The following is a 23,596-nucleotide window of genomic DNA, read 5'->3' as shown; positions in this document are numbered from 1 at the left end:
CAAAGCACATACCATCGAGGGAAATGTTCTGGGTGTTCAAATTGAGAATTTTACACCCTGAAGGACTAAACATCTGTCTAGAGCATAACCTGTAAGCTAGAACTGTAATTGAGACAATGGATTCAAGCATAGTTGGACTCCCACTAGCACCAGGCAAGCTAAATTGGACCATTTTTGGTCTGTTTGTATTATGCTATCAGTCTATGAAGTTGCATGGTATAAATATAACTAGTTTGTTCATCTCCTCATCTTTATAGTCCGCCTCACCCTCATCGCCCCCCATCATAATTGGGTTCTCTTCTTGTATACTCCTCCTCCATCATTCTACACATAGAAAGATAGTACATACGGAGGAGATACACCACTCGGATTATTCAATCCACCAGGTCCACCCACAAGACCACCTTAATTCCCCCCCAGTCCCTAGTGACCCTTGGATGTTTCAATCCATTAGGTCCACCCACATGACCACCCTAGTCCCCCACAGTCCCTAGATATCCCCCATCCCCCATCTTTTACCCCGTGGTATGGTGGATATATCTGTCCACCTTTCTTCCACATGGACCAAGGTTGTGGCCGCCAAATTCTACGGTTGACAATCAAATATCTGCATCTCGCAGCCTAGAAATATCATCTGCGATCAGAGCCCCTGGCAGCCACATTCTTCAACCACCCCTCGAGATACTATCCTCCATTGGCATAAAACAACCCAGCTAAAATGGGTGTGAATTCAATCAATCCATTTCTCCTTAGTTCATCATACCACACTTATAAGCAGATTGCATTATAACAAACACACTATCTTACATATTTATTGAATATTCAACATTTTTCATATAGCCCTATATAGATATATATCTCTCAGATTCTCACAGGCGAGTCCCCCTTAAATGTGGCCTCTGATCTTTTCCACCCAATGATTGAGACCTTCACATCTCATCCACATCTAACATGGCCGCCGGCTGCCACCTCCAACATGGCCTCTCTCATTGGAACATGCTTTACTATTATGGCCGCCGCTTGCCTCAGCTAATATGGCCTCCACCTTCCCCCATAGCCACCACCAACATGGCCGTCTCTAACAGAACTGGCTCTACCAACATGGCTGCCGCCCGCCTCAGCCTCATACAAGATGGCTGCGGAACCACTCCCCCGGATGGGACGATCACCCATCCGGATCCCACGTCACGGGACTCCCTCTCCATGCGACTCTGCCCTAGGGGTTTACCCGTCAGGACGAATGCACATTTAAACAGTGCAGCATCGGTCCGCGCATATGGCGCCCACGCTACTCATCAGCTATATTATAGGTAAGCTGCCGTCTGGCATGTCTACACCCCTTCCCCAGTGCACAGGTGCAGCCAACAATACACCACGCATTGGCGCTATAAATGCTCCTGGATTCACCACACACCTACACCAATATCCAAACCGCCCCTCACGGAGCATCAGTCCGCACTATTCAAACAAATACACCTAGTAACGGAGCTCTTTGTCACATCAGAATCTGTAGCCCAGTAAATTTTCCCCTCATTGCATTGTAAACCCAAATATGTACTAAACCGATAGAGGCCCCATGTACTGCATATTAATTACAACACCATATATACTAGGCAGCAACAACAATGCGTATAACTACCCCATGTAGAGTTTAGATTGGGGTAATTCTTTAAATGTGCTCCAATTGTTTCCCTGATGAAATTGTCACGTCACACACTCATATACTATTGATCAGAACGGCACCCAATGTACCAATTACGTGTATATATATTGGAAGTTAATTGTCTAACACTATATAGTTGTCATATCCACAGCTTCTCATGTTGATTGATCATTTCATAAGTTACAGATCAGAATTGCACCCTCTGTATTTTTATGTGTATTTTTAGTGGAAAAATAAGCTTCTATAATTGTACATTTTTAAAAGTTTTTAAAAGTATTTGATTTTATGTTGATTGAATATCATTTTAAGAAAAAGATGTTTTAGTCTGAGCGCCATCTTTGCTTTTTATTATGATATTGACCTGAAGAAGCGACTTGGTCGCAAAACGCGTTGTCCCTAGTGCTTAATAAACTGAATTTTATCATCAATACTACTATGTGTATGAGTCTTCATACCAGGTAAGATTTTCCACTCTTACCTTTAATCGCTAGACGTGCATTGATATACTTCGAAACAAAAGGGCGCCTCCCACAGTGTATTAAAGCACATACCTAGATACTCATAATTATAGGTAATTCACTTGCTTCACCGAAGAGTTTTGCTAATTACTCATTCTGCAGATGTTAAAGGACAGCTAAAATTAAAGGAATATGGAGGCTGCCATATTTATTTCTCTTTAAACAATACCAGTTGCTTGGCTGATGATCTTTTTGGCTGCGGTAGTGTCTGCATCGCACACCTGAAACAAGTATGAGGCAAATCTAGTCAAACTTCAGACAAACATCTGTTCTGCATGCTTCTTCAGGGTCTGAGGCTAAAAGTGTTAGAGGCAGTGGATCAGCAGACAGACGGGCAATTTGCATTGTATAAAGGAAATAAATATGGCAGGCTCCATATCACTCTCACTTCTAAGTACTTAGCTGAAGATAAGTATTGTTTATTAAATTATCAACCTTACCTAATCAGTGTATTTTACAGAAAATACACATCTTTAGCCGGACACTTGTAAGGGTAATTAGTAAGTAACATTTGTATAAGTAATTAGTAAGATTGTTGACTGGGGTAAGTGAGGCCTGGTTCACAATGCAAAAACATTTTTTAGCGGTAGTGATTTGAAAAGCTCTTTTGCTAATACAATGCTATGGGTGATTTAAATAAAATCACATTGCTCAAGTGAGAACAAACTTGTAGCATTACATTACCAAGAGCTTTTCAGATCACTAGCGCTTAGAAAAAGCTCTTGCAGTGTGAAGCAGCCCTGACTGTTGGCTGGAGCAAATTAATTACCTGTACATAAGCACGTAGATGGCTTCTTCACCTTATTACAATGAAATGAGTCTTCTGCAAGGGTGACAAAATATATTCGAAAACATTGTTGGTAATGTTGTTACAGTATGTACCCCTAATTTTACCATCACTGTATTTTTCGGACCTTAAGACGCTCTGGACCACAAGACGCACCTAGGTTTAGAGGACAAAAACCAGGGGAAAAAAAATATTCTAAACCTGGTGCATCCATGGTGCAGGGCTTCTTTGTGGATCTTCTCTCTCGCTCTCTCCCCCTCCCTACAATTATGTCCCTGTGTTCCCCTTGTACTTTTTGTATTAATCTTTTGTCCTCATATGTGCCCCCCTCTGTCTCCTATCCTCCCATGTCCTGAGTGTCCCTTATCTTCTGCCCGAGTCCCCGTGTGTCTTGTGCCCAAGTTCCTGTGTGTCCCATCCTTTGTCTCCTGTTCTCTGCCCCCTGTCCTGAGTCCCCGCGTCCCTCCCGTCTCCTGCCCCGATTCCGGTGTGTCCCGTCTTCTGCCCTCAGTTCCGAGTCCCCGTGCGTCCTCCGTCTCCTGCCCGAGTCACCGTGAGTCCAGTCCTTTGTCCCCTGCCCCAGTGTGTCCTCCGTCTCCTGCCCGAGTCCCCGAACCTTTGTCTCCTGTCCTCTGCTCTGTCCCGTGTGTCTCTCTATTATCATCCAACGGCATCCATGTAGAGTGTGCAGTCTGTGGCTTACCCGATAAAGGTGTCACAGTGCGGAGATGAGTAGCGGTAATCTTCCTTAGGAGAGCCGCTGGGTGATCCGTGCACGCATCCCTCTCTGTTCACTTCCGCATTAGTGTTGTATACGGAAGTGAAGGGAGAGAGACTTCAGCTGCATACACGAACCCTCAGCAGCTTTCCTAAGGAGGATTACCGCTACTTATCTCTGCACTGTGGCACTGTTATGCGGTAAGCCACAGCCTGCACACTCTCCACGGATGCCACTGGATGCTAATAGAGACACACATGGGGACAGAGCAGAGGACAGGGGACAAAGGACGGGGGACTCGGGGAGGAGATGGAGAACACGAGGGATCCCGGGCAGAAGACAAGGGGACACACGGAGACTCAGGACAGGGGGGGCAGACACCCGACAAAATTCATACCATAAGACGTAGTGACCCCCTGCCCCAGGAGAAAAAGTGAGTCTTATGCTTCAAAAAATGCGGTATTTAGCATATATAACACTTTACAGAGTACATAGTCAAGTCACTAACTGTCTCTCAAAAGTGCTCCCAATTCAATCCGTATCCTAGTCATCCATCCATCGTAGTCGAGCCAATCTTCGAGGGAAGGCAATTAACTTATGTGTATGTTATTGGCATGTGGGAAGAAACCAGAATGCCTGGAGGAAACCCACACAGACATAGGGAAACATACATCTTGAACTGGCTGGGTTTTGTACCAGGAAAAAAGCACTGCAAGGCAAGATTGCTATCCACAACGCTACTGTGCTGCTTACTAAGTGCCCCTGATGTAGATAGCGTCTCAATTACAGACATTTTTTTTATAATGGGGGGGACTAGCAGCAGTTTCCCCACAAAATGCAATCAGATTGGGAGCAGATTTCTCCACAAAATGCAATCAGATTGGCTGCAGATTTACCCACAAAACGCATTCAGATTGGCTGCAGATTTGCCCACAAAATGCATTGAGGATTGGCTGATTGGCTGCAGATTTGCCCACAAAATGCACTGTTGATTGGCTGCAGATTTGCCCACAAAATGCACTGAGGATTGGCTGCAGATTTGCCCACAAAATGCACTGAGGATTGGCTGCAGATTTGCCCACAAAATACACTGAGGATACAAAATGCCGTCAGATCGGCTGCTATATATTTACAGCCCCCCTCCGCTCCCCTCCCCTAGTTCCCCTGTGCTGCTTCCGCCGCCTCACCTCAGATCGGCTGCTATATATTTATAGCACCCCTCCGCTCCCCTCCCCTTGTTCGCCCGAGCTGCTGCCGCCGCCTCACCTCAGATCGGCTGCTACAATGGAATCGTTACAGCCCCCCTCCCCTCGTTTGCCCGAGCTGCTGCCGTCGCCTCACCTCAGATCGGCTGCTACAATGGAATCGTTACAGCCCCCCTCCCTTCGTTCCCCCCGTCTGCTGCCGCCGCCTCACCTCAGATCAGCTGACAAGAGATAGCAACCAGCCAGACCAGCGCACGGCAGCCGCGCGCTGAATTTAAATGCAGGAAGTGACATCATCTGTCACGTCCAGCATTTAAAATCCCCTGTGCGGCTGCCATGCGCCAGTGTGGTTGGTTCCTATCTCCTGCCCGCCGCCAATCTATTCTGAGGTGAGGCGGCGGTGGCAGCACGGGGAGGGGGAGCGAAGGGGAGGGGGGCTGTAAATTCAAATTACAGCAGCCAAGGTATGGGGGAAAACATGGGGGAAAAAAGATTTAAAAAAAAAAAAAGTCCCCTCAGCTCTGGGGACTTGGGAACTAACAGTGCCAAAGCAGGGGGGCCGCAGCAGAAGGCCTGGCGGGCCGGATGCGGCCCGTGGGCTGCCAGTTTGACAGCACTGGTCTAGAGTACAGAAAGGCGTTCAGCTGATGCGACTTATAATTGTCTGAAGACAAACATTCAGTAAAAACAGGACAAAAAAGAGTCAAAGTTTCTTCAAATTCTTAAGTTTTATTTATCACCAAGGCAAACTTGTAACTGTTGTATTCTGCACAGTACTTTTATGTTTGATATAAAACTCTGCAAAGTGTGCAACACCAACTACAGTTTAGCATACTGGCGAATGTCATAAGTTCTTGCACTATAGGGGTCAGTCATGTATATTTTAGACAAGCTCTGCTATACCATCTACAAACGAGATGGTATACAGGGAATTTAGAAAGCCGGCAGCAATTGTTTTTGATTTGCTTCATTCGCTATAATAATTAGATAATCGATGGCTAAGCATTATGGGAAATACAATTACCCATATCAGTTTGTAAGATCTTGACCCCCTTTCAAGATTCCACAAGATGAAGCAGTGACAAAGCTACAATCACAAGAGTACTAGTGACATTCAAAGGTTGGCATGGCACAGCAATGCATTCATAATCATTGTCAATACTAATAAAATAATTAAGAACTCTGAAATATAAGAAAAAAAAAGTTTTTTTTCCCCCAAGTCAAGCATAGTACATCTTAAAAATCAAACCATAGAAACAAAGCTCAAAAGTATCTCATCATGTAATGCACATAAGGACTAAAATGTACGGCTATATTTATATACTGGATATACTAGTCCTTATACAACCAGTAGATTTAACAGGTATGTGTGGCTGAAAAGCAGTATCTTGCTTCACTGACAGGAAATTGTTGCCAGGAGTCTCCGGGACTACAAAGAATTGAATATAAAGGTATAAAGTTTTGTCTCTGGTCTTGCTGTACTAGAGTTTCTGCACTCTTCATAGTAATAATCCATCAGCATTGTATAAACGTCACCTGCAAAAAATAAAATAAAACAAATTACAAAATCGTAAACTAGTACAGTAAAACCTTGGATTGAGAGTAACTTGGTTTGGGAGCAATTTGCAAGACAAGCAAAAATGTTTAATGAAAATTTGACTTGATAAGCAAGCAACGTCTTGATATACAAGCATGTACCACTGCTATGCTGATGACACCCAGTTATTTTTGTCATACAACCCTGACACGACAGACCCCATTACAAAAATAAACACATGCTTAGCTGAGGTTCAGGAATGGATGAACGACAACTGGCTTAAACTATATGCTGACAAAACTGAGGTTCTTGTCTTCGGAGGTTAGTGCCCAGCAGCAAAGCAGCTACAGACACAGCCAACACCACTGAGGGTAAGAAGCTCAGACCTTACTAGCTCCAATACTGCATGCAGCTTGGGTTTACTGATTCATGGGGAATGAAACTTCATGAATCACATTTCAGCTGTTGGAAAACGTTCCTTCTTTCACCTAAGGGAGATTGCAAAAATGAAGCACCTCATTCCTTCAGAGGATCTTCCCACCCAAGTGCAAGCCTTCATCACATCACAGATGGACTATTGCAATGTCCTCTATGCAGGCCTTCCAAATAAAGACCTACACCGTCTACAGCTAGAACAGAATGCTGCTGCAAGACTGTTAACAAGCCAACCTCGCCATTGCCACATAACACTGTAACGATCGGTGTAACACAGAGAGGGTCTGATTACCGGTGATCTGCAGTATCACAGAGAATGCAGAATATACCCGATTATTGATGATCTGCAGTATCACTGATAATCAGATATATCTACTAACCTCTGGACACCTGAGATGAGAGTGTTTGGTGCAACAGTAATACTTTGAGGAAAGCACCCGGAAAATGGGAGCAAGACAGTAGGATCTACTGTAAAGGGTTAGCTTCCTTCCACAAGCCTGCTGCTCGCTAAGGGGCGGAGCCAGGCTGAGACAGTGGGAAGGACAGAACGTGAGTGACACCAGTGGTGGAGTGTCACTGACAGATCTGTGAACTATCTCCTAACAGGGGAGATAGTTCTCGAGGTCGGACAAGCCAGGTCGTAAACACACGGACAGATAAAGTACAGAGACAGTAGGCAGATACAGAATCCAGAGACTAGCCAGGTGTCGGCAACAGAGAATCAGAAAGACAAGGTACGAAATCAGAGATCAGGAGAATGGTCAGGAATGCAGAAGGTCATAACAGATAATCAACAATGCCTAAGCTTGAGTGTGAGCTCCAAGATTCTCACACTCCAGGAACTAAACTAGATAATACAAATAATGCAGATGGTACAGAAATCCTAGACTAAGGTGTGAGTTCCATGGCCGTCAACACCTTGGAAACTGGTCTAGATAACAATACAGATAGTAACAGAATTCCTAGGCTAAGGTGTGAGCTCCGTGATCATCAACACCTTTGAAAACTGACTAATACACACAGATACTGACAAGGTCTGAGACACCAGAGAAATTACCAGCACCCAGTATATATACACCAGCGCTCTCTAGCGCCTCCCCTAAGTGCTGGACCAATGGAAGTTGCTGCAATTGTCAGCTGACCGGCCTGGTCAGCTGACCCTCCTCTGACTGCCATAAAGGCCCTGCCTCTCTGCGCGCGCGCGTCCTCCTAAACCAGTGTGGACTATCAGTCCCAGCCACACCAGTCATGTGTTGTAATGTTTCTGCTGTATTAGATGCGGAATCTGCCGCCACGCTGTCTGGGTGTGCGGCGTTTCCTCCGCATTCCACCTTACTGAGAGAAGCAGGCCTATGCGAGCAACTAGCCGCATTGGACGCGGAATCCGCTGCCCTGTAGTTAGAGCATGCGGCGGTTTCTCCGCGCTCCGACTACGCCCCAGCTGCCGTGTCAAACGCGGAATCAGCCGCCTCACCTAGAGTATTGGCGGCGGCTTTTCCGCGTTTTCTCACAAACACCAATTCTTTGCTAACTATACTGGCTACCCATAAAATGGAGAATGCTTTTCAAAATTGGCATGCTAACATTAAAATCCCTAAATGACCTAGGCCCTGAATACCTGAAGGATTTGTTGCGTCACACCAACAACCTCAGATCAAAAAGATCCAGTAACTTGACAACCCCCAGCCTTTAACTAAAGACCTTTGGAGCCTGAGTTTTCTGTCATGCTGCCCCTACTCTTTGGAATGCCTTGCCAAACTTAATCAAGACAGCTCCAACCCTGGACTTGATTAAATCAAAACAGAAAAGCCACCTCTTTAATCTGGCATTTATGATCACATAACTTTTTCCCCCTGTACACATCACTATGTACTGATCTAATACAAGCTTATGTGCTTTGGGTCCTACAGGAAAAAAAGCCCTTTACAAATGCAGCATTTTTGTTGACTGTACAATGTCACATTTCTATGAAATCTTTAAAAGTAGGTTAAAGCAACTGCCATTCCTTGTTAAAGCAACACAAAAAAAGGTTGTAGTGAGCCAACAGATAGCAATGATTCTGTTATATGGAAAGTCTTGTTTACATTTTTAATTTTATATAATACAGCTTTTTGTATTAAATATGTTTCTATAACTTTCTTTGAATTGTGGAAAGAATCATCTGAGATTCCATTAATACTGATGAGGAAATTTGCTTCGGAATAAGTGTTGTAGATTACAAGCATGTTTTCAGAACAAATTATGCCCGCAAACCAAGATGGGTTCCACTGTAAGGTGGTTTTTGACTATACTAATAGGAAACATCATTAACTGGAAAATGAAACTTTGAAAGGTTACAAAAGTTACTCACCAACTGTTTTGTTCTTTTTGAAGAGGAAGCTATACATTTTATAAACATCATGCATTAACTCTTTGTCTCCAAAGGTGAAATACACAAGATCCCGGCCAGACTCTGCAGCTGCTAGAAGCTGTATTAAGGCTGTAAAACAAACATATAGAATATTGTTAAAGAGGAGCAATTACCTGTTAAATCTAAAGAGTAACTCTACCTATACACATAAGCACAGTTATCGGTTTGTCCTTCAGAGTGCATCAATAAGTGAAAATGGATCACCTGTTAGGATGTCTGTATACTGTTCTGGCTACTGCAAACCAGTGCTCAATCAATCCACACTGACAATTATGTCATTCCCTTGCCTAAAAAGCTAGGAAGAAGGCAGTAGGCGGGACTTCTGCTTAGCAGGGGGAGAGTCCGTAACAGTCTGGAGAAAGCCCTACCCTGACTAGACACCAGGTTCCGAACATGTGGTATTGTGTTCAAGGGGTATTTGGGCTTGACGTAGTTAATTACCTACAGCAAAATTAAAGTCATATAAATTGATAAAACCTATATTAACAAGACCAGTTTAGTATGTTAGCCAATTAAAAGCAATAGTGAATGCTTGAAAATAATTTATAAACCAGAGGTGAGAGTGATATGGAGGCGTCTATATCAATTTCCTTTTAAACAATACCAGTTGCATAGCAGACCTTTTCATCTTCTGGCATCAGTAGTCACAACCCTGAAACAAGCATGTGGCTAACCCAGTCAGTCCTGAGTCAGAGCGCCTGAGCATGCTTGTTCAGGGTCTATAGCTAAAAGTATGCAGGTGCAATTTCGCGTGGATGGTTGTGGACAGGAAATGCCGCCCAATTACTGACGGCAATGCCACTTCTTTTTGCTCTGGGGGAGGAGTGGACACCACGGAGGGGAGATGGAACTGCCCTGGTGGTTGTCCCCCCTGGAGCACAAATCCTTCCCTGCATGCACTGTCGTGCCCAGTGTGCCCCCGCCTGGCTCCTGGTGGGTTCGCATGGACCGCTGTGTGCTACCAATCTCTGAGGATCTTTTTCCCCTTGTGACGTACTGATGCTCCCACTAAGCACTATGTTATTGTATTCGCCGGGCAAGGCGACCCTCCCCCTTTCACTACGTATGAGTCATTTTGAAGGAAGCTCTCCCTGTCACTCATGCCGTGTAATACGGCTAGTCCCCTCCTCCTCAGCCCTACCACTATCACTTCCTGGTTCCATGGGCCAATGGCGAGCGTGGTGGGTGGGGCCTCCTGTCAACATCACGGAAGCCCGGACACGCCGCCATTGCCCTAGGACATACGCACGTGAACAAGCGCCACACCGCCGCAAAACGGCTGTTACGCCGTCCTCTCATCCCCTGGTCACACTCCCGTACCCGTCTTCGATACAGGTCAGATCGTTCCGCTTTACACATGTTGTGAACCTGCGTCTCATGTTGTTATGTCTGCTGGCGAAAGTCAATGTTAAAATAAACGTGAATTAAGGAAGCTGTGCACGGACTGCCTCATATGTACTGTGAATAGCTAAAAGTATTCAGAGACACAGAATCAGGGGGGCAGCCAGGGAACCTGCAGCCTCCATATTACACTTGTAACCCTCTTAAAGAGGATAATATGCTGTGTAATGTATTTCTGTGTGTGTAAAGTAAACTTGGCATCCAAGGCAGAAATTAGCATAGTGGAACTAAAACGGCACATGGAGAGAGACGCCTAAGCGTTGAGATGGCCGCATAGACTGGTTGCTAAGGCGACCATGTATATAAAGCAGTAGAACCTTCTGGAAGCTCCGCGCGGCCAGTCAGAGAGCACAGGGCAGGCGCAGAGCGCGCAAGACACAGCCAGAGGGAACTGGTTTTAGCCAGTTTCCCTCAGCGCGCCAGTCAGTCAGTAGGAGAGTCAGGAGGCGATGGGGAGCGGGAGAGGAGAGCACGTCCGCAGCAGTCACCCCATGAGGAAAGGAGGGGACAGGCGGCAACCCAGAGACCACCAGCAGAGAAAGGAGGGCAGCGGTAACAAAGCCAGACAGTTACCAGAGGCCAAGTACAGTGTTTGCAGGCAAGATCTGAGCTAGCGCGGAAGGAGAGAGACTCTGACAGGCCAGATGAGTATAGGCCTTGCGCCAGCTACAAGCCACAGTGTGTGTGTTCAGAAAAGGGCCAGCGTTCAGTGGAGGTTTGCTGAGTGTAGAGACAGTTAACTTAAGCTACTGAAGAGGCATATTCTGATGAAAGTGGTCTGACTAAAATCTGCTTGTTTGATAAAGCCTTAAAGAGACAGTGACATTGTGATGATAATCAGTTTATTGATGCAAGATAGTGCTGCCCAGCCAGAATATAATGTGCAGCTGAGTGTATTAAGTGCAAGTGCCTTTCTGTCACCAGAAAAGTGATCAGCCTCCATTAAGCCCCCTTAGAACTGACACAGTTAGCCATTCACAGTAATCCTGATTCAAAGACATCGTTCCTGTCAACCTGCTTCCATTCATCAGTTCATAGTTTATCAGTTCATGAGTTGATGTGTTCTGCAGTGTTCACTAAAAGCCTGATATGAGAAGTGAACCAAAGTGTGATTTGTGTTATCCAAGTGCACGGCCTGAGAGAGAGAAAGATAATAAAAGCCACGGAGATAAAGAAAACCTGTCAGTGAGAGATAATTGAGTCTGTTAACCTGTCAGCATTAAAGAAGAGAAGTGGAGGAGGAGTTTCACTGCATCTTGTGTTACTAAAGTGAACTACAGTGAAAAGTGGAGTGACATCTGACAGAGATAAAGAGTCAACAAAGTAAGGTTTACAAGTTCTGCAACATAACAAAATCAGAGCTTATTCAGCATAAAGTTCAAACAGCATAAGAAAAGAGTTATATTAAAGCGGTTTAACACCCAGCATTACAACTTTGCTTTAAAAGATTGCTTACAGCTTACAAACTATTATGCCAGATTTTTTTTAAAGCAGAAATTCACTGAATGGGTTAAACATGACATTTTAGTGTTGGATTTAACTAGGAATCCGCATCCGTTCTTATCTTTTAGTTACAAATGTATCTTTATTTGGAATACAAATAGACCTTTGAAAAGCCTGCCGGGGAAGCCCTCTTTGTTCTCTCAAAGCAGTGTTTGTTTGTTACATTGTAGATAGATACATTTGTAACTAAACAAGCAAGCACGGAGGAGGATTTCTAGCTAAATGCAGCACTAAAATGTCATGTTTAATCCATTCAGTGAATTTCTGCTAAAAAAAAAATCTGGCATAATAGTTTATAAGCTGTAAGCAATCTTTTAAAGCAAAGTTAAAATGCTGGGTGTTAGACCACTTTAAAGGAGTGAGATGTTGGTGGTATAGCTGGGTGCATTGGTCAGTTTTGTGCTTTTGTTTTATTTATTTTCATTTCTCTAACCCTTTTTGATTATTTGATTCTTTCTTTATTTTGTTTATTGTTTTGGGAAGCCCTATCCAAACAAGCGGTGCTCAAGAGTATAGTGAGTTGAGAAATACAGTATAAAGAGTAAGAGTCTGAGAGATCTTCTGAGTAAAGTAAACATTCTTTTGGATGCCATATTGCCAACCAACGAACTGTGGAAACTGTTCGGTACCATAATGAAGAGAGTCACTGATCCCCTAAGGTTTTGCTGAGCAATATAGCTTGGACTTGGCTACAAGGGACTGAGACTGTATAGGAACTGAATTGCTCAGTATACCTGTCCCTGCCCAAGCCCCTATACCTTAGTTATGGTACTGTGATTTAAAGGTGTTGTATTGTAAAGTGGTTGATGATTGTACAAGAAGACGTGTTGTAGCTCAACATTCATCTAAAAGTTTGTGTAACTTAACCTTTTTATTCCGCAGCCTTTACAGGAGCACCAGCTGGAGAGAAGATTGTATAATTTTGATCTATGATGTGCAAGGGAAGTGTATTTTGTTATTAAAGTGTTACTGGTTGAGGAAAGTTACCAGTGACCACTGTCAGGTCACAAATAAATCTTTGATAATCGCATCTGAGTCAGTGTCTGGTGGATTGCTCTCAGTCGGGCCGAGTGATAACGGATAAATCGGGTTACACACTCACCTTAGTTTCCCTTTAAAAACTTTATGTGTCATGGGGTACTTGAGATAATCTTCCCTGTATGAGGGACTATATGGCAAGCACAGACTTTTATTAGGAATACACACCAAAATAATGTTGAGAAACATTGGACTAGAAGATTCCAACTCTACTTCTCCTCCTAGCTTTTTTTGTGTGTGAACAGGAGATCTCACTATATGGGCAGTACAGTGATGTAGTGGATAGCACTTTCACCTTGCTGTCCCCACTCCCCAGTTCAAATCCTTGCCAGGGCATGGAGTTTGTATGTTCTCCCAGGGTTTCCTATGAGCACTCCCACATCCTCCTACATCCCAACATTATACAGGGTGGGCCATTTATATGGAAACACCTTAATAAAATGGGAATGGTTGGTGATATTAACTTCCTGTTTATGGCACATTAGTATATGTGAGGGGGGAAACTTTCAAGATGGGTGGTGACCATGGCAGCCATTTTGAAGTCGGCCATTTTGAATCCAACTTTTGTTTTTTTCAATAGGAAGAGGGTCATGTGCCATCAAACCTATTGGGAATTTCAAAAGAAAAACAATGGTGTGCTTGGTTTTAACATAAATTTATTCTTTCATGAGTTATTTACAAGTTTCTGTCACTTATAAAATGTGTTCAATATGTTAATGTGTTGCCCATTGTGTTGGATTGTCAATGCAACCCTCTTCTCCCACTCTTCATACACTAATAGCAACACCGCAGGAGAAATGCTAGCACAAGCTTCCAGTATCCGTAGTTTCAGGTGCTGCACATCTCGTATCTTCACAGCATAGACAATTGCCTTCTGATGACCCCAAAGATAAAAGTCTAAGGGGGTCAGATCGGGAGACCTTGGGGGCCAGTGAAATTGCTACATGATGAGGTGTTTCCCTCTTTATGCACTGAAGCTGGCACATTACCTGAGTTTTTCCAGAAAGATGGTGCACCACCACATTATGGGTGTCAGGTCCGAGAATTCCTAGATGAACAGTTTCCTGGAAAGTGGATTGGTCGTCATGGGCCAGTTGCATGGCCCCCAAGGTCTCCCGATCTGACCCCCTTAGACTTATCTTTGGGGTCATCTGAAGGCAATGGTCTATGCTGTGAAGATATGAGATGTGCAGCACCTGAATCTACGGATACTGGAAGCCTGTGCTAGCATTTCTCCTGCGGTGTAGATATCAGTGTGTGAAGAGTGGGAGAAGAGGGTTGCATTGACAATCCAACACAATGGGCAGCACCATTGAACACATTTTATAAGTAGTCAGAAACTTGTAAATAACTCATGAAAGAATAAAATTAAGTTAAAACCAAGCACAATATTGTTTTTCTTGTGAAATTCTCAATAAGTTTGATGTGTCACATGACTCTCTTCCTATTGAAAAAACAAAAGTTGAATTCAAAATGGCCATCTTCAAAATGGCCACCACCCATCTTGAAAAGTTTCCCGCTCACATATACTAATGTGCCACAAACAGGAAGTTAATATCACCAACCATTCCCATTTTATTAAAGTGTATCCATATAAATGGCCTACCCTGTACAGACAGGTTTACAGTTTCCCCCCAAAATTGTCCCTAGATTATGATGGACGTATGACTAGGGTTGGGATTAGACTGTGAACCCCTCTGAGGGACAGTCTGTGACAAGACTACATACTCTCAGCCAAGCACTCACACTAGAGAACTAGCTGCTTAGTAGGATACAATATTTTCTATATGTGAAAGCATTCAGTATTTAATTATAAATTTGGATGCTCCAGAGAAGAAAATATTTACAGTATACCATAGGAAAAATGTAGAAGTGTATGCGATATTTCACAGTCAAATTATGGCTTTCCTAAGGGTGAAATGGCTGAATCCCCAAGCTCAAGGCTATACTGGGATCACTATCTAAAATCTGTTTTGTTTTGTCTACACCTCATTACGTTGAGCAACATTTGAAAAGATGTCACGGTGTTTTACAATAATCTATAAACAACTTCCAATGCATGGCTTGATGAACAGATTTTACATGAAGGACAGATCAATCATCAGCCTCTCTTCTCTAAACTGTGATTTACAGCCTTGTATTATACTTGTTTTTGTGAAGAGCAGCGACAATCTCCCTCGTTGCTTTTCATATATCTGCCATAGTGAGGCACAAGCACTTTCATGTTCTCATGCAACTTCTCTGTACTGAGAGTACCTGTGATATTTATAGTAAGATTTATTAATGAAATTTGGAGAAAATGTGCAGCTACTGCTCATGGTAACCAATGACCTATCATTTTGCTCCCAGGAGTCTGCAAAAAAGTAAATGTGAATCCCTGTACAGGTGATGCCAATTTCATAAATCACAGTTCTTGTTCTACTGAACAGGCAATCTGTCAGTCATGGTCGCAGGGTAATTACAGCCTCAATAACTGCTAGTAACACCAACTGGTGTATGTGAAGGCAAGACTTTTAAAAAGGCACAGTAGTTGTATATAGTAGTACATTTTTCAGGATACACACTTTTATGGTAAATTTCCTGGTTTCAGTATCAAAAAGTGTGTGTGTGTGTGTGTGTGTGTGTGTGTGTGTGTGTGTGTGTGTGTGTGTGTGTGTGTGTGTGTGTGTGTGTGTGTGTGTGTGTGTGTGTGTGTGTGTCATGCATTCCTCCCAGTGTACCACACTCCATATTAACCACTTGAGGACCGCAGGCTTTACCCCCCTTGAGGACCAGGCACTTTTTTTTCCATTCAGACCACTGCAGCTTTCACGGTTTATTGCTCGCTCATATTAACCTACCACCTAAATGAATTTTGGCTCCTTTTCTTGTCACTAATAAAGCTTTCTTTTGTTGCTATTTGATTGCTGCTGCGATTTTTACCTTTTTATTATATTCATCAAAAAAGACATGAATTTTGGCAAAAAAGTGATTTTTTTAACTTTCTGTGCTGACATTTTTCAAATAAAGTAAAATTTCTGTATACATGCAGCGCGAAAAATGTGGACAAACATGTTTTTGATAAAAAAAACCCCATTCAGTGTATATTTATTGGTTTGGGTAAAAGTTATAGCGTTTACAAACTATGGTGCAAAAAGTGAATTTTCCCATTTTCAAGCATCTATGACTTTTCTGACCCCCTGTCATGTTTCATGAGGGGCTAGAATTCCAGGATAGTATAAATACCCCCCAAATGACCCCAAAATAAAATCTTCTATGCACTCGTCATACACCTAACAGAATACCTTGGGGTGTCTTTTTTCTAAAATGGGGTCACTTGTGGGGTTCCTATACCGCCCTGGCATTTTACGGGCCCCAAACCGCGAGTAGTCTGGAAACCAAATGTCTCAAAATGACTGTTCAGGGGTATAAGCATCTGCAAATTTTGATGACAGGTGGTCTATGAGGGGGCGAATTTTGTGGAACCGGTCATAAGCAGGGTGGCCTTTTAGATTACAGGTTGTATTGGGCCTGATCTGATGGATAGGAGTGCTAGGGGGGTGACAGGAGGTGATTGATGGGTGTCTCAGGGGGTGGTTAGAGGGGAAAATAGATGCAATCAATGCACTGGGGAGGTGATCGGAAGGGGGTCTGAGGGGGATCTGAGGGTTTGGCTGAGTGATCAGGAGCCCACACGGGGCAAATTAGGGCCTGATCTGATGGGTAGGTGGGCTAGGGGGTGACAGGAGGTGATTGATGGGTGTCTCAAGGTGTGATTAGAGGGGAAAATAGATGCAAGCAATGCACTGGAGAGGTGATCAGGGCTGGGGCCTGAGGGCGTTCTGAGGGTGTGGGCGGGTGATTGAGTGCCCTAGGGGCAGATAGGGTTCTAATCTGATGGATAGCAGTGACAGGGGGTGATTGATGGGTAATTAGTGGGTGTTTGGAGGAGAGAACAGATGTAAACAATGCACTTGGGAGGTGATCTGACTTCGGATCTGCAGGCGATCTATTGTATGGGTGGGTGATCAGATTGCCCGCAAGGGGCAGGTTAGGGGCTGATTGATGGGTGGCAGTGACAGGGGGTGATGGGTGGCAGTGCCAGGGGGTGATTGATGGGTGATTGACAGGTGATCAGTGGGTTATTACAGGGAAGAACAGATGTAACTAATGCACTGGCGAATTGATAAGGGGGGTCTGAGGGCAATCTGAGCGTGTAGGCGGGTGATTGGGTGCCCGCAAGGGGCAGATTAGGGTCTGATCTGATGGGTAACAGTGACAGGTGGTGATAGGGGATGATTGATGGGTGATTAGTGGGTGTTTAGGGTAGAGAACAGATGTAAACACTGCACTTGGGAGGTGATCTGACGACGGATCTGCGGGCGATCTATTGGTGTGGGTGGGTGATCAGATTGCCCGCAAGAGGCAGGTTAGGGGCTGATTGATGAGTGGCAGTGACAGGGGGTGATTGATGGGTGGCAGTGACAGGGGGTGATTGATGGGTGATTGACAGGTGATCAGTGGGTTATTACAGGGAAGCACAGATGTAAATATTGCACTGGCGAATTGATAAGGGGGGTCTGAGGGCAATCTGAGCATGTAGGCGGGTGATTGGGTGCCCGCAAGGGGCAGATTAGGGTCTAATCTGATGGGTAACAGTGACAGGTGGTGATAGGGGGTGATTGATGGGTAATTAGTGGGTGTTTAGGGTAGATAACAGATGTAAACACTGCACTTGGGAGGTGATTTGACGTCGGATCTGCGGGCAATCTATTGGTGTGGGTGGGTGATCAGATTGCCCGCAAGCGGCAGGTTAGGGGCTGATTGATGGGTGGCAGTGACAGGGGGTGATTGATGGGTGATTGACAAGTGATTGACAGGTGATCAGGGGGATAGATGCATACAGTACACGGGGGGGGGGGGGGGGGGTGGCTGGGGAGAATCTGAGGGGTGGGGGGGTGATAAAAAAAAATAGTGTTGACAGATAGTGACAGATGGGTGATTAGGTGCAAACAGGGGTCTGGGGGGTGGGCAGGGGGGGGGGGGGGTCTGAGGGGTGCTGTGGGCGATCTGGGGCAGGGTGGGGGGGTAAAATCAGTGTGCTTGGGTGCGACATGGCTCGGACATTGGGACCACCAGGGCAGAAGGCAGCCTGTATAATACACTTTGTAAACATTACAAAGTGTATTATACACTTTGTATGCGACGATCCGGTGTTTAGTAACCCGCCGGCGCTTCCGAAAAGGCCGGCGGGTTACAGCGCGAGGTGGGCAGAGCCAGTCCCCGGCGGCCGATCGCGTCACAAATGACGCGATCGCGCCACCCATGCCCCTACAAGAACCGCCGCCATTTGACAATACGGCGGTCCTTGCGGGGTCCACTTCCCGGCCGCCAATTGTCTATACGGCGGTCGGGAAGTGGTTAATTTCACCTGCTCTGCTCAGCTTCTCGTGAACTGTTAGCTCTCCTGAAATCTCTTGCTCCCCCAGCAGCCCAAAAACCTCACAAACATTTAAATCCCATTCACATTTGCCTACTCTCTCCCTCCTACTCTTACTTGCAGCTGGTGATATATCACCCAATCCTGGGCTACAGCCTGCTGCCAGACAAGCATCCCCTGCTGACCTGCTTCACACACTTTTCAGCCCTCTGTCCACAAATAATGTAAACATCTATCCTCGCCTCAACCTTATTTCCATCCATCCCACCCACAAACAGAGGCTGCCCTCTCCTATGGTGGGCTTCACCTCAGTCACACCCCCAGACCAGACAACAGGAATGGGGGAGGGGTGAGTCTGCTCCTCTCCCCATCCTGCACCTTCCGTGTCCTCACCCCACCTACCTCCCTACAATTCACATCATTCGAGGCCCACACCATCCGCCTCTACCACAGAGTGGTCAATGACCTTGCCTTAGCTAAATCTGAAGGTAAATACTCCATTCTCCTCCTCCTTGACCTTTCAGCAGCTTTTTACACAGTAGATCATCCCCTACTCCTCCAGTCCCTCCAGTCCATGGGCATTCATGATCTCGCCCTGACTTGACTTTCATCCTACCTCTCCAACCGCTCCTTCACATCCGCCTTCAATGAGTCCTCGTCCACCCCCAACCACCTCTCGGTGTGGGTCCCCCAAGACTCGGTCCTTGACCCCCTACTGTTCACCCTATACACATCCTCCATTGGCAAGGTTATCTCCTCCATGGATTTTAACTATCATCTGTATGCAGATGACACCCAGATCTACCTCCACACCCCTGACATATCCACCACTACCATGGACAAGGTCTCCTCCTGCCTATCAGCCATCTCCTCCTGGATGTCTGCTAGGTTCCTGAAACTAAATCTAGACAAAACGGAATTTATGATCTTCCCACCCCAGCCATCCATGAACCTCCCAGATGTGCATGTCACTGTTAACCACACTACCATTCACCCTACCTCTCAAGCCCGCTGTCTGGGTGTCACCCTGGACTCTGCACTCTCCTTCACTCCCCACATCCAAAACCTCACAAAGTCCTGCAACTTCCACCTTAGTAACATCTGTAAGATTAGCCCTTTCCTGACCTCTGCCACCACCAAACTCCTCATCCATGCCCTCATAATTTCCCGCCTTGACTACTGCAATGCCCTTCTGTCTGGTCTCCCCATGACCCGAATATCCCCACTGCATTCCATCATGAATGCGGCAGCCAGAATTATCCACTGCTCTCATCGCTCCACCACGGCGGATCCCCTTCTTGAATCCCTCCACTGGCTTCCTATCCAGTCCAGAATCAGATTCAAGATACTGTGTCTGACCTACAAATCTGTCCACAAAACCTGTCCAACCTACATTTCCGATCTTACAACCTACATTTCCGATCGTACACACCTAGCCGCTCACTCCGCTCTTCCAATGAACTTCGCCTGACCGCCCCCCACATCACCCAGTCCCATGCACGCCTCCAGGACTTCTCAAGAGCTGCTCCAACGCTATGGAACTCCCTACCTCCCCCCATTAGGGCAGCCCCCTCCTTCAACATCTTCAAGAAGGCCCTCAAAACTCACCTTTTCACTCTGGCCTACTACCCCTCACAAGTGCTCTAAACCCACAGCTGAACTCTGATCCCCTACCTTTCGTGTCATTACCTCTCCCTCTAGATTGTAAGCCTTTGGGCAGGGTCCTCCTCCTTTTGTGTCCTACCTGATCATGTACCTCCATTACTGTGAACCCATGCTATGCATCTGAGTCAACCTAACTTGTCTAATCTCCATGTTTCCATCCAGTGACTGACTAAGCATTACCTTGTACTCATACTGTGCTGCATGATCTGGTCTTTCTTGTATTCCTGTATTGGCATTTTGCTGTATGTCACCCCTAAATATTGTCTGTATCCTAAACTAATGTTCAGCGCTGCGTAATATGTTGGCGCTTTATAAATACAATAAATAATAATAAATAATAGTATATATATATATATATATATATATATATATCACATATACATATATACACACACACACACACACACACACACACACACAGTTTTATTCCTTACTTGTTAGTGTGTTGAATATAGAATATAGATGTAAGCACCCCCTGTGCCCAACCCACTTTTATGGTGCACAGTATTACAGGGGATAGGAGCAGGGCTGTGAAATCGGTACAAAAATCATCTGACTCCAACTCTTCAGTTTATGAAACCACCGACTCCAGGTACCCAAAATTTCTCTGACTCCTACTCCACAGAACAAACACTCAATAAACCCTGATTTAGAGATTAGTTAATGTTAATAAAACATAACTTTTAATAAAGTCGGGTTAATAGAGATCATTTGAACAAATTATCTTACCCCTTAGTGTAAAAAGTGATACATTGGGTTGGGGATAAAGGTAATTTGTCTGTCAGACTCTACTTCAAACTCACAATGCATGTATATTAAGAACCCCACACACAACCCTACATGTTTTGTTTCCTTAATTGGAAACTTCGTCAGGGGTAACCAAAGTGCCTAGAGTGCCTAAAGTGCTAAAGTATATCCATTATAAAACATCACATATTACACATACCAAGGTAGCTTAATAAATAGATCAGGCCACTACCAGCAGCCAGTAGTTTTCAGTCATAGTTTTAAAAAGATAAATGCTATTGTAATTAAAACCCACATTTTATTTGCCCAATTGTCCCGGTTATTACATCACTTAAATTATGTCCCTATCACAATGTACAGCTACAACATTTTATTTGGAAATAAAGGTGTCTTTTTGTCAGTTTTGTATCCGTCCCTAATTACAAGCCCTTATTTGCAAAAATAATAGTAATATACCCTCATGACATACATATTAAAAAAGTTGAGTCCCTAAGCTAACTATTTATGTATCTTTTTTTACATCCTTTTTTTGTTATAAAAGGGTTTTATTTTGATAATAATTGGAGGGAAGGTAATGGGTTAATTAATGGGGTATTTTATGTATTTTTATTTAATGGGATGTATTTAGGAGTAATTTTACTATTTGACCACTAGAGGTCTACTTCACTTTATTCCAAGTGTGTTCTGTTTACTGCATATACGCATTACAGGAAGTGTATGCTTTACTATCACTTTTGACAATGACCACCGCCATCTCATTGATGCAGGTGATCATTGATCACAGGCACTTAGATTAGTGAATGGGAACTGTGTGTGGCGGAGACGAGAACGCTGGTGGAAGCAAGCACAGCGGTGATCGCGACAGGAGACTTATATCTACACCCCTGGAATGGTAACAGTCTGGGCATAGATATGCTGTCAGATTTTGTATAAGTGGTTAAAGAATACAGGTTTTTGTCAGTTGTCCATTAAATAATTGGGCATCGTTATTAATGCTCAATGCATTCCCCCTAGATCTAGTCTTATGACAGGAAGCAGTTATAGCAAATTCTATACTTGCATTTAAAAGGGGATTGGATGCTTTTCTTACCTTGAAGGGCACATAGGATTTCCTAGGTGTAGTAAGGTGATCACTTGATGCAGTCAGAGTTTCTAGCCCTCTTGGCTCTCAGGATTAAGGTATAGTGAGGTTCAAAAGATCGGACTGATGGACATGTCCAATCTCAATAACTATTTAGCAACTTTTGACTGACATAACATAATCCAATAAGCTATGATTAATTGAGGAGATATTCAAAGACATCATTTAAAAGAGATGTTAATTTAGCCAAGCACCATCGCTTTCATTTGTAATCCCAATTATAATGAACTCAGATGCATGGGCGAAAGAGACTTGCAAACAATTAATTATGATATTGGAATGATATTAAAATGAGGTAGTCACAAACTATAATTTACTGCAAATACTTGCACTGACATGAAATAATACTTCGTTTGAAAAGCTATAAGAATATATTAAATATGTTCTCATTTTCTACAACATTATTTCATCACGGGAAGCTGGACAGTAAAAATGCCAGGCATTATGTCATTTGATCATGAATAAAATTGCACAAGTCACGATGCTAACACAACTATATTGCACAAAAAGTTATAGACATACATCCACAAACGGCCTCAAATTTGCCAGTAAGCCAGACCAGGACCTCACTACAACAGATTACATTTGGCAAATTAGTTCTGCCACCAGTTTTAAATTCAATCATCTTCAAGCAAACCCCAAATAATCTATAACTGGCATGTTTTACCCATAGGGTTATTTTAGCAGCACACTCATGCCCACACATTCATACACATATTCACACTACCTTGTAATAGAATACCAGGGTTGTGGAGTCGGAGTCGAGGAGTTGCAGCAATTTGGGGTACCTAGAGTCAGAGTTTTCAATAAAGTGAGCAGTCGGATGATTTTTAAACCGAATCCATAGCTTTTGTAAAAATTAGACTAAGGAGTCGGAGTAATTTTGGGTACCTGGAGTCAGTGGTTTCATAAACTGGGGAGTCTGAGTCGGAAGATTTTTGTACAGACTCCACAGCCCTATAGAAGACAGCATTGGGGAGCCCCCTCAGGAGCCTTTTCACCTTACCCATGTTAGATTTTTAAGCTCCCAAAGAGCAAAAATATACTATACTGTAATTAAGGTAAGAAAGGTAATCATGAAATGAAGTTAATCAGGAACAACTTACTTTGAGTGATTATTTTGCTTGTAAATGTGCTGAAAGGTTATTTTTTTTTATTAATCAGGTGATAAATAAGTCATGTATGAGACGTTTTGTGAATAGCCCAAAGGATTTTTTTTTTCTACTACAGGTAGTCCTCGGTTAACGAACGAGATAGGGACTGTCCGCTCGTTCTTAACCTGAATCTGTCCTTAAGTCGGGACAGCCACCTTTGCCCCCGTTTTAAATGCAGAGTAAGCGCAGAGGAAGGTATATAGAGGACATCTCACCTGATTCTCGGCGGTAGAAGGTCCCATCGTGCTGCCCGGA

At 44.2% G+C, this 23,596-nt stretch overlaps 1 protein-coding gene across 6 annotated transcripts in view; it reads right to left on the bottom strand.

Moving 5' to 3' along the window:
- Positions 1-5,600: 5,600 nt before the first annotated feature.
- Positions 5,601-23,596, bottom strand: part of LOC137536576 (poly(ADP-ribose) glycohydrolase-like) — a 205,517-nt gene continuing 187,521 nt past the window's right edge. For all 6 annotated transcript variants that reach the window (XM_068258820.1, XM_068258819.1, XM_068258822.1 and 3 more), the window contains 2 exons: positions 9,214-9,342; positions 5,601-6,427 (listed from right to left, as the gene is read on the bottom strand). In XM_068258820.1, the coding sequence (XP_068114921.1) occupies positions 6,321-6,427; positions 9,214-9,342 (236 nt within the window). In that variant the 3' untranslated portion in view covers positions 5,601-6,320. The remainder of the gene's footprint in view (positions 6,428-9,213; positions 9,343-23,596) is intronic.

The sequence above is a fragment of the Hyperolius riggenbachi genome, chromosome 10, assembly GCF_040937935.1.
Source record: "Hyperolius riggenbachi isolate aHypRig1 chromosome 10, aHypRig1.pri, whole genome shotgun sequence".
In the NCBI taxonomy this organism is placed as follows: domain Eukaryota; kingdom Metazoa; phylum Chordata; class Amphibia; order Anura; family Hyperoliidae; genus Hyperolius; species Hyperolius riggenbachi.
This window is presented reverse-complemented; position numbering and strand designations above follow the sequence as displayed.